Source organism: Oncorhynchus kisutch, linkage group LG30, assembly GCF_002021735.2.
Source record: "Oncorhynchus kisutch isolate 150728-3 linkage group LG30, Okis_V2, whole genome shotgun sequence".
Classification (NCBI taxonomy): Eukaryota; Metazoa; Chordata; class Actinopteri; order Salmoniformes; family Salmonidae; genus Oncorhynchus; species Oncorhynchus kisutch.
In genome coordinates, this window is record NC_034203.2 from 28,164,380 (window position 1) to 28,176,410 (window position 12,031).

Below are 12,031 nucleotides of genomic sequence, written 5' to 3' on the forward strand. Positions count from 1 at the left end.
GACCGAGAGAGAGAGAGAGAGAGAGAGACAGACCGAGAGAGAGAGGAGAGAGAGAGAGACAGACCGAGAAGAGAGAGGAGATGAGAGAGACCAGACGAGGAGGAGGAGAGAGAAGACAGACCGCGAGAGAGAGAAGAGACGAGAGGAGAGAGAGACAGGACCGATCTGGAGAGGGACGAGAGAGACAGACCGAGAGAGCGAGAGAGAGAGAGACAGACCGAGAGAGCGAGAGAGAGAGAGACAGACCGAGAGAGCGAGAGAGAGAGACAGACCGACCGAGAGAGCGAGACAGACAGACCGAGAGAGCGAGACAGACAGACCGAGAGAGCGAGACAGACAGACAGAGAGAGCGAGACAGACAGACCGAGAGAGCGAGACAGACAGACCGAGAGCGAGACAGACAGACCGAGAGAGCGAGACAGACAGACCGAGAGAGCGAGACAGACAGACCGAGAGAGCGAGACAGACGACCGAGAGAGCGAGAGAGAGACAGACCGAGAGAGCGAGAGAGAGAGAGAGACCGAGAGAGCGAGAGAGAGAGAGACAGACCGAGAGAGCGAGAGAGAGAGACAGACCGACGAGAGCGAGAGAGACAGACCGAGAGAGAGAGACAGACTGAGAGAGCGAGAGAGACAGACCGAGAGAGAGAGACAGACCGAGAGAGCGAGAGAGACAGACCGAGAGAGAGAGACAGACTGAGAGAGCGAGAGAGAGAGAGACAGACCGAGAGAGCGAGAGAGAGAGACAGACCGAGAGAGCGAGAGAGAGAGAGAGAGAGAGAGGAAGACCGAGGAGGAGAGAGAGAGAGAGAGAGAGAGAGAGAGAGCAGAGAGACCAGACCGAGAGAGAGAGAGAGAGACAGACCGAGAGAGAGAGAGCGAGGAGAGCGAGAGAGACAGGACCGAGAGAGCGAGAGAGAGACGAGAGACAGACGAGAAGAGCGAGAGAGAGAGAGACAGACCGAGAGAGGAGAGAGAGAGAGACAGAACGAGAGAGCGAGATGAGAGAGGACAGACAGACCGAGAGAGCGAGAGAGAGACCGAGAGAGAGAGAGAGAGACAGACCGAGAGAGCGAGGAGAGGAGAGAGAGACAGACCGAGAGAGCGAGAGAGAGAGCGAGAGACAGACCGAGAGCGAGAGACAGACCGAGAGCGAGAGACAGACCGAGAGCGAGAGACAGACCGAGAGAGAGAGACAGACCGAGAGAGACAGACCGACCGAGAGAGAGACTGACAGACAGACCGAGAGAGAGACTGACAGACAGACCGAGAGAGAGGACTGACAGACAGACCGAGAGAGACAGAGAAAGAGTGTGTCTCAGTTGGTAGAGCATGGCCCTTGCAACACCAGAGTTGTGGGTTTGATTCCCACGAGGACCAGTATGAAAGAAAAAATTATAATATGAAAATGTATGCACTTAGTACTGTAAGTCAGTCTGGATAAGAGTGTCTGCTAAATGACTAAAATGTAATGAACATAATTAGTTGATGTGGTATGCCACACACAGAGAACTATAACCTGATACAGCCCTTTATCTGTGAGATACATTCATTTAACCTGAATAATTAATTGAAATTGAACCTATTGACTGAAGTATCACAGCAGGCCAACACATCCAAATTGCATTATTCACCCCCCACTCCCTTTCCAATTGCATTGAACTTAAAATGTATGCAGGGAGTCACTTACTTTGTCAGTTTCAATTTGATATCCTCAAAGTCTTGTTGATAATTAATGTATGCCGTGTCAAATTTCCACAGTAGCTTCTGATAGGACAGCGTGCAGTCATCCAGGTTGGCCATGATGGCAGCCCAGCCTTGGTGTTGGAGGTGTTCATCATGAACCAGGCGTTCGCAGAAAGAGCAAAGTTTCTTGGCAACTTCAAACATTTCCTAGAGAAGCATAATAAAAAGGTAGTCAGAAGTTTGATCACACTAAAAATGCCAAAACAATCATACACTTGATTAGCTACACTGCCCTTCTCTCAGCACATTTCAAAGCTGCAGGCTAGAGTTAAATCTAGACTTGGTTTCCTCTATTGTAATCGCTCCTCTTTCACCCCAGCTGCCAAACTAACCATGATTCAGATGACCATCCTACCCATGCTAGATTACAGAGACATCATTTACAGATCGCAGGAAAGGTTGCTCTCGAGCGGCTACATGTTCTTCACCATACAGCCATCAGATTTGCCACCAAATCAAAGTTTATTTGTCACGTGCTTACTTACAGGCTCTAACCAATAGTGCAACAAATGTATTAGGTGAACAATAGGTAGGTAAAGAAATAAAACAACAGTAAAAGACAGGCTATATACAGTAGTGAGGCTATAAAAGTAGCAAGGCTACATACAGACACAGGTTAGTCAGGCTGATCGAGGTAGTATGTACATGTAGATATGGTTAAAGTGACTATGCATATATGATGAACAGAGTAGCAGTAGTGTAAAAGAGGGGATTGGCGGGTGGGTGGTGGGACACAATGCAGATAGCCCGGTTAGCCAATGTGTGGGAGCACTGGTTGGTCGGCCCAATTGAGGTAGTATGTACATGAATGTATAGTTAAAGTGACTATGCATATATGATAAACAGAGAGTAGCAGCATAGTAAAAAGAGGGGTTGGGGGGGGCACACAATGCAAATAGTCCGGGTAGCCATTTGATTACCTGTTCAGGAGTCTTATGGCTCGAGGGTAAAAACTGTTGAGAAGCCTTTTTGTCCTAGACTTGGCACTCCGGTACCGCTTGCCATGCGGTAGTAGAGAGAACAGTCTATGACTGGGGTGGCTGGGGTCTTTGACAATTGTTATGGCCTTCCTCTGACACCGCCAATGCTCCTTAAAGGAAGCATCACTGCACTCTATACTCCTCTGTAAACGGGTAATTTCTGTATGCCCGTCGCAAGAACGACTGGTTGATGCTTATTTACAAAACCCTCTTAGGCCTCACTCCCCCCTATCTGAGATACCTACTGCAGCCCTCATCCTCCACATACAACACCCATTCTGCCAGTCACATTCTGTTAAAGGTCCCCAAAGCACACACATCCATGATCGCTCCTCTATTCAGTTCACTGCAGTTAGCGACTAGAACGAGCTGCAAACACACTCTCAAACTGGACAGTTTTATCTCAATCTCTTCATTCAAAGACTCAATCATGGACACGCTTACTGACAGTTGTGGCTGCTTCACGTGATGTATTGTTGTATCTACCTTCTTGCCCTTTGTGCTGTTGTCTGTGCCCAATAATGTTTTGTGCTGCTACCATGTTGTGTTGCTGCTTTGCTATGTTGTTGTCTTAGGTCTCTCTTTATGTAGCATTGTGTTGTCTCTCTTGCCATGATGTGTGTTTTGTCCGAAATATATATTTATTTTTAATCCCAGCTCCCATCCCCGCAGGAGGCCTTTTGCCTTTTGGTAGGCTGTCATTGTAAATAAGAATTTGTTCTTAACTGACTTGCCTAGTTAAATATAGAATTTAGAATGTATACAATGTTCTTAATATTGAATAAAAAATAAAATACCCTTATTTTAATATTGAGTATGGTAAAACAAGGTAGAGCGACATTGATGGCTTATTTTGAGAAAGTAGTAACTAGACCAGAAAGCAACAAAACATTTACCACAGCAAGTTGTGTTCGCGAGGCAACGGTGTGAAAGACTGCTGGCATCATTAGTGACTCCTCCACCTTGAGCTCCATCTCATTCTCAATAGAGAAGGTGGTTTTAGGGATCGTCGGAGCCCGGTCACACAAAATCATCTCTTTGTTGAACAGGAATATGGGGTTGGTGTCCTGGGAAACAAAATCAATGTGTCAACTTTGCACATCTGGAATTATGACGTCATGTTTTTTGTTTTCGTCTTTCACAGAAAACTGCCATCAATCAAGTCAAAACCATCTCCTTTCTGCAACACAATCCACACCAAAAACACACAATCACCTCCAAAAACACACAATAATTCCAAATGATGCAAATTTACCGTGCCAGCACTGTAGCTGCAGACACGCCTCTCTGCAACCATACACTCCCCTCCATTCACAACCAGGACTTGATGCTGGGTTGCAATCTTGTACTTGACCTGGATGGCATGTTTGAGGTCCAACACTCTGCAAGACGACAGGTTCAGAGAACGTTTTAATTTCCGCACAAATTACATTTTCCATAGAGACTAGTAGAAAATGGATAAGGATAATCTGAAAGATTAAATAAATGGGTCTTACGTTTGGACAGCAAGTTCTGTGTCAAATGTCAGAGTGCTTCCATTGTTGACCTGGAATACATACAACTTCATGTTGAATCCTCCAGCGATCTTCACACTCTTTTATCTTGATCATTTAGTCATTCAACACCATCCTGTGAAGATAAAAAGAGGTATTAATAGCTAGGTATTTACTCTTGGTTGTGATTTTCTATACTGTTTACTATTCATACTACTGGAAGCTACCGTAGAGATTTATTGTCACATAAACCACAATCTCTAGCTAATTTTCTTTGAAAGACAGTGGTCCTGTACAGGTAAGAAAACGAATCCCAAAAATGTAATTACAAACTGGATGGTTCGAGACCTGAATGATTGGCTGACAGTTGTGGTATATGACAAAACATTTATATTTACTGGTCCAATTACGTTGGTAACCAGTTTATAATAACAATAAGGCACCTCAGGGGTTTGTGATATATGGTCAATATGTGTTTAAGAACAGCCCTTCGCCTGGTATATTGTCCATATACCACACACCATTGGGCCTTATTGAGAAGAGAACTAAAAAGCAGCCACACATGTGGAGCTTCTAACCTAAACTAATTCAGTAGTTGCTTGAACCCAACTTAATAATGTTTATTTCAATTTGACAGCATCTGGCTAGTTCCAAAATTAATAGACGCTGCTTACTTTCCTAGTTGGGCAAACGTTCATTGTCCAGCAAAATTAGTATCAGGCGAAATGTACAATTAGACACTCACTAACTAGGCAGTCAGGGGGGGGTTAGCTACAGGCTGAGTCATGGTGGCTACTAGCTAGCAAGCAAAAGCTAACGTCGGCGAACTACATTGTAAACAAGACTGAGGACGCCTGTCTCACATTGAAACTGGTCTAGAAACAACAAGCAATATGGCTAGCTGCCAACTAAATTAGAGGTTTGATCAGCCAAACACAACAGACACGTAAAAACATTTGAAATACGCCCTGAGCTAGCGAACACACTGTGTACGTTAGCAAACTAGCTAACATGGCACGCACCATCGGGGATAACTACATTATTTGTCTACATGTGAAACATGCTCGTATGGCTCTCCGCCGATCAAATACGAAGCCTTGACACCGTCAGCGGTGGCTAGCAAGCTTCAACGTTAACTCGCTATGCCTGCGTAATATACCATTAACGTTAGTAACTAACGCTAGCCAGCTATCTTGAAGTCAAGGTTGGACAAAATAAAAGGCAATGAAAAGCACGAACTAAAGACACGTTTATATCGATATAGCTATTTGGTTAATGAACTAACTAATACATGTCTTAAATCCCTTTCCTCTGATGCTTCTCAGGAACTTAGCGTTGGCAGACGTTGCCTAACCACTACCTACTGTTAGCTAGTTTAGCTAACGTTGGCTAACTAACTAGCGTTATATTTCTGCAAGTTTACAACCATGACAGTGAATGGGTCCGCAAAGTGCCCTCTCCTATTTATATAAATATTACATGACTGACATGTGCCTAACAATAAGACAAACTCTTACCTTTTTTGTTTAATCCCATCTCCTCCTCCGCCTTGGCGAGCTACCGGTAGCACGCTAACTTAGCTGGCTAGCTTGGTTTAGCTTTAACGGCATCGAGTTAGCTGACGTTACAAGCTAGCTGGATTTAGAAAGCTAGCCGACAATATAGCTAGCTGTGTGGAATGATTAGCTAGTCTGACTCAATCTTAGTTTTTACGATCGATTCATATTGCTATGTAACTACACATTTGCATGGTTTGTTACGGGTATCTTTTTTTGCCCAGGGTTATGTGACAAGACTTAAGGTTTATTTCAAGTAACGTTAGCTAGCAAGCTAACACCCTACTCTACAGCTGTGTTTTGTTGTTGTCTTCGTCGTCACTGCACAGCAAGGTGCATTCTGGGAGAAGAAAAAGTAATGGCTGTGTTTTGCTGCAACATGTGAAGGGGTGTGGTAGAGAGAGGCTCCACATAAACTGGGGACCTTTAATTAATTATCTACCCCACCAACTTGATAATCCAACGACAAACACATATGGCATTGTATGTAGAGATTGCTAACCCTCCACCTCCAATACATATTTTAAATTTTATGTCATTTTAGCATATGCTCTTATCCAGAGCGACTTACAGGAGCAATTAGGGTTACGTGCCTTGCTCAAGGGCACATCAACATATTTTTTTTCACTTATTCGGCTCAAGGATTCAAACCAGCGACCTTTTGGTTACTGGCCCAACACTTTTTACCGCTAGGCTACCTGCCTGCCTACACATTATACTTGAAAGCAGACATCCATGCAGCATTAGCATGCATAAAAAACGACAGAATTTCAATATAGTCATCTTTAAATATGTCACTGGATTCGGGTTCACAGTCTTTCCTGGAGAACCTGTCTAAATGACTGTCGCCCCGTAGCACTCTGACGGACTTCCTGACGGGCCACCTCCAGGTGATGAGGGTAGAAAACAAAACACCTGCCATGCTGACCCTCAACACGGGGGCCCCTCGGGTGCGTGCTTAGTCCCCTCCTGTACTCCCTGTTTACACAAGACTGTGTGTCCGCCCACGACTCCAACACCATTAAGTTCGCTGACAACACGACGGTGGTATGGTTGATCACCGACAACGATGAGACGACTTATAGGGAGGAGGTCAGTGACCTGGCAATGTGGTGCCAGGACAACAACCTCAACATCAGCAAAACAAAGGAGCTGATCGTGGACTACAGGAAACGGAGGGGTGAGCACACCCCCATCCACATCGACAGGGCTGTAGTGGAGTGGGTTGAGAGCTTCAAGGTCTTTGGTGTCCACATCATTAAGGAATTAACATGGTCCACACACACCAACACAGTTGTGAAGAAGGCACAACAACATCTCTTCCCCCTCAGGAGGCAGAAAATATTTGATTTGGGCCCTCAGATTCTGAAAAAGTTCTACAGCTTCACCATTGAGAGAATCTTGACTGTCTGCATCACCGCTTGGTATGGCAACTGACCGCAAGTGCGTATAGCCTAGTACATCACTGGGGGGCGAAGCAAGCTCCCTGCCATCCAGGACCTCTATACCAGGTGGTGTCAGAGGCTCAAAAAATTGTCAAAGATTCCAGTCACCCAAGTCATAGACTGTTCTCTCTGCTACTGCATGGCAAGCGGTGCCGGGGTACCAAGTCTGGAACCAGCAGGACCCTGAACAGCTTCTACATCCAAGCCAAAAGACTGCTATATAGTTAACCAAATAGCTACCCGGACTAGCTGCATTGATACTTTTTGCACTAAATCTTTTGACTCATCACATACACTGCTGCTGTTTATTATATGTCCTGCTGCCTAGTCACTTTACCCCTACCTATATATACTGTACGTATCTACCTCTATTACCTTGTACCCCTGCACATCGACTCGGGACTGGTACCCTGTGTATATAGCTACGTTATCGTTACTCATTATGTATTTATTCCTTGTGTTATTTACAGTTGAAGTCAGAAGTTTACATACACCTTAGCCAAATACATTTAAACTCAGTTTTTCACAATTCCTGACATTTAATCCTAGTAAAAATGTCCTGTCTTAGGTCAGTTAGGATCACCAAGTTATTTTAAGAATGTGAAATGTCAGAATAATAATAGAAAATGATTTATTTCAGCTTTTATTTCTTTCATCACATTCCCAGTGGGTCAGAAGTTTACATATACTCAATTAGTGTTTGGTAGCTTTGCCTTTAAATTCTTTATCTTGGGTCAAACATTTCAGGTAGCCATCCAATTTTGGCCCATTCCTCCTGACAGAGCTGGTGTAACCGAGTCAGGTATGTAGGTCTCCTTGCTCGCACACTCTTTTTCAGTTCTGCCCACAAATTTTATATGGGATTGAGGTCAGAGCTTTTTGATGGCCACTCCAATACCTTGACTTTGTTGTCCTTAAGCCATTTTGCCACAACTTTGGAAGTATGCTTGGTGTCATTGTCCATTTGGAAGACCCATTTGCGGCCAAGCTTTAACTTCCTGACTGATGTCTGAGATGTTGCTTCAATATATCCACATAATTTTCCTCCTTATGATTCCATCTATTTTGTGAAGTGCACCAGTCCCTCCTGCAGCAAAGTACCCCCACAACAAGATGCTGCCACCCCCGTGCTTCACGGTTGGGATGGTGTTCTTCGGATTGCAAGTCTCCCACTTTTTCCTCCAAACATAACGATGGTCATTATGGCCTAAAAGTTATATTTTTGTTCCATCAGACCAGATGACATTTCTCCAAAAAGTATGATCTTTGTCCCCATGTGCAGTTGCAAACCGTAGTCTGGCTTTTTTATGGCTGTTTTGGAGCAGTGGCTTCTTCCTTGCTGAGCGGCCTTTCAGGTTATGTCAATATAGGACTCGTTTTACTGTGGATATAGATACTTTTGTACCTATTTCCTCCAGCATCTTCACAAGGTCCTTTGCTGTTGTTCTGGGATTGATTTGCACTTTTCGCACCAAAGTACATTCATCTCTAGGAGACAGAATGTGTCTCCTTCCTGAGCGGTATGATGGCTGCGTGGTCCCATGGTGTTTATACTTGTGTACGATTGTTTGTACAGATGAACATGGTACCTTAAAGCATTTGGACATTTTTCTCCCAGGGATAAACCAGACTTGTGGTATTTTCTGAGGTCTTGGCTGATTTCTTTTGATTTTCCCATGATGTCAAGCAAAGAGCCACTGAGTTTGAAAGTAGGCCTTGAAATACATCCACAGGTACACCTCCAATTGACTCAAATTATGTCAATTACCCTATCAGAAGCTTCTAAAGCCATGACATCATTTTTTGGAATTTTCCAAGGTGTTTAAAGGCACAGTCAACTTAGTGTATGCAAACATCTGACCCACTGGAATTGTGATACAACAATTGTTGGAAAAATTACTTGTGTCATGCACAAAGTAGATGTCCTAACCGACTTCCCAAAACTATAATTTGTTAACAAGAAATTTGTGGAATGGTTGAAAAACAAGTTTTAATGACTCCAACCTAAGTGTATGTAAACTTCTGACTTCAACTGTACATACAGTGGGTAGAACAAGTATTTGATACACTGCCGATTTTGCAGGGTTTCCTACTTACAAAGCATGTAGAGGTCTGTAATTTTTGTCATAGGTACACTTCAACTGTGAGAGACGGAATCTAAAACAAAAATCCAGAAAATCACATTGTATGAATTTTAAGTAAATCATTTGTATTTTATTGCATGACATAAGTATTTGATCACCTACCAACCAGTAAGAATTACGGCTCTCACAGAACTATTCGTTTTTCTTTAAGAAGCCCCCCTGTTCTCCACTCATTACCTGTATTAACTGCACCTGTTTGAACTCGTTACCTGTATAAAAGACACCTGTCCACACACTCAATCAAACAGACTCCAACCTCTCCACAATGGCCAAGATCAGAGAGCTGTTTAAGGACATCAGGAATAAATTGTAGACCTGCACAAGGCTGGGTTGGGCTACAGGACAATAGGCAAGCAGCTTGGTGAGAAGGCAAGTTGGCGCAATTATTAGAAAATGGAAGAAGTTCAAGATTATGGTCAATCACCCTGGGGCTCCATGCAAGATCTCACCTCGTGGGGCATCAATGATCATGAGGAAGGTAAGGGATCAGCCCAGAACTACACGGCAGGATCTGGTCAAAGACCTTAAGAGAGCTGGGACCACAGTCTCAAAGAAAACCATTAGTAACACACTACGCCGTCATGGATTAAAATCCTGCAGCACACGCAAGGTCCCCCCTGCTTAAGCCAGCGCATGTCCAGGCCCGTCTGAAGTTTGCCAATGACCATCTGGATGATCCAGAGGAGGAATGGGAGAAGGTCATGTGGTCTGATGAGACAATAATATAGCTTTTTGGTCTAAACTCCACTCACCATGTTTGGAGGAAGAAGAAGGATGAGTACAACCCCAAGAACACCAACCCAACCATGAAGCATGGAGGTGGAAACATCATTCTTTGGGGATGCTTTTCTGCAAAGGGGACAGGACGACTGCACCGTATTGAGGGGAGGATGGATGGAGCCATGTATCGCAAGATCTTGGTCAACAACCTCCTTCCCTCAGTAAGAGCATTGAAGATGGGTCGAGGTTGGGTCTTCCAGCATGACAACGACCCGAAACACACAGCCAGGGCAACTAAGGAGTGGCTCCGTAAGAAGCATCTCAAGGTCCTGGAGTGGCCTAGCCAGTCTCCGGACCTGAACCCAATAGAAAATCTTTGGAGGGAGCTGAAAGTCCGTATTGCCCAGCGACAGCCCCGAAACCTGAAGGATCTGGAGACGGTCTGTGTGGAGGAGTGGGCCAAAATCCCTGCTGCAGTGTGTGCAAAACTGGTCAAGAACTACAGGAAACGAATGATCTCTGTAATTGCAAACAAAGGTTTCTGTACCAAATATTAAGCTCTGCTTTTCTGATGTATCAAATACTTCTGTCATGCAATAAAATGCAAAATAATTACTTAAAAATCATACAATGTGATTTTCTGGATTTTTGTTTTAGATTCCGTCTCTCACAGTTGAAGTGTACCTATGATTAAAAAAATACAGACCTATACATGCTTTGTAAGTAGGAAAACCTGCAAAATCGGCAGTGTATCAAATACTTGTTCTCCCCACTGTATATATATTTTTTTCTCTGTTTTTTTCTCTGCATTGTTGGGAAGGGCCCACAAGTTAGCATTTCACTGTTAGTCGACACTTGTTTACGAAGCATGTGAAAAATAAAATTTGATTTTCATTTCAGTATAATTGCAATCAACCCTTCAAGTAATAAAGTATTTGCTATCAGAATCCATTTAATTCACCATGAAGTTGCCTACACATGTACCAGGAATACGACCTGGTGAAATGGTGCTGACCACAACAAGCAGAATATCGAGACAGAATATATAAGAAAAGGATTTACACATAATCCACATACAGTATATGCACTATAGATACAGCAAAACAGAACAATTACACACCAATAAAACCAATTTCACCTACCATACTCCTATTTCTACTTTTGGTCATCTGAATATTCAATTTGGGACGGTTTATGTACAGTTAAAAATGACAAATAACTAGAGGGGCTTCTACAAGGCTTATATCGGGAAAGTAGTAGTCATAGCATTTATTTGTAGTTCGCAGTCATAGACTGAGTTCTAGACCAATTTACAATCATTCATTTCAATCAACAAGACAAGGCTATACTAATTACATGACTTTTGATACATAGTCAAACAGCATACTGTAAGCACAAATACAGTAAAAATGCAAACATACAGTACATATATGTTTTGCAAATGCAAAGGAAGATAGTTTTATTTGTACTACTGTACTGTATGTTAGATCAATTGTACAGAATAGATAAAGAATCTGTCAAAATACAGTCAAATTAAAATCATAAGTCAAGAAAGAGAGAAAGAAAAAGGAGAAGCATGCATGTCTGTTGTATTGGTCTGGCCAAAGCTTTTCATCAACATCACAGGCGATATTCTCCTTGGCCAGACAGCGGTGGAAATATCTTCTGTCATGACGCATCCACCCCTGACAGGACATCTAGAATGTCACCACATGCCTCCTCCATTGCCTGGAGAAGGGCCATACGTTCATGGGGTTTACGATCATACACCTTCCACCGCCATGCTGAAAACAACTCCTCAATGGGGTTGAGAAATTGGGATTATGGTGGGAGATAGAGAATTGTAAATCTGGGATGGTCATGGAACCAGTTGAGGACCTAAGCAGCCCATTGGAAAGTCACGTTGTCCTAAATTAGAGCATACATTTGCTGCTAAGTTTCACCTGGC

General features: G+C 43.5%; 1 protein-coding gene across 2 annotated transcripts in view; it reads right to left on the reverse strand.

Moving 5' to 3' along the window:
• LOC109874527 (RB1-inducible coiled-coil protein 1) overlaps nt 1-6,123 on the reverse strand; it is a 31,148-nt gene extending 25,025 nt beyond the window's left edge. The window contains exons 1-5 of one of the 2 annotated variants that reach the window (XM_031809988.1): nt 5,736-6,123; nt 4,222-4,354; nt 3,981-4,107; nt 3,622-3,792; nt 1,690-1,892 (exon numbers count right to left, since the gene is read on the reverse strand). In XM_031809988.1, coding sequence (XP_031665848.1) covers nt 1,690-1,892; nt 3,622-3,792; nt 3,981-4,107; nt 4,222-4,292 — 572 coding nt within the window. In that variant the 5' untranslated portion in view covers nt 4,293-4,354; nt 5,736-6,123. The remainder of the gene's footprint in view (nt 1-1,689; nt 1,893-3,621; nt 3,793-3,980; nt 4,108-4,221; nt 4,355-5,735) is intronic. The other variant, XM_031809989.1, reaches the window with a different exon arrangement.
• Between the last annotated feature and the right edge of the window lie 5,908 nt (nt 6,124-12,031).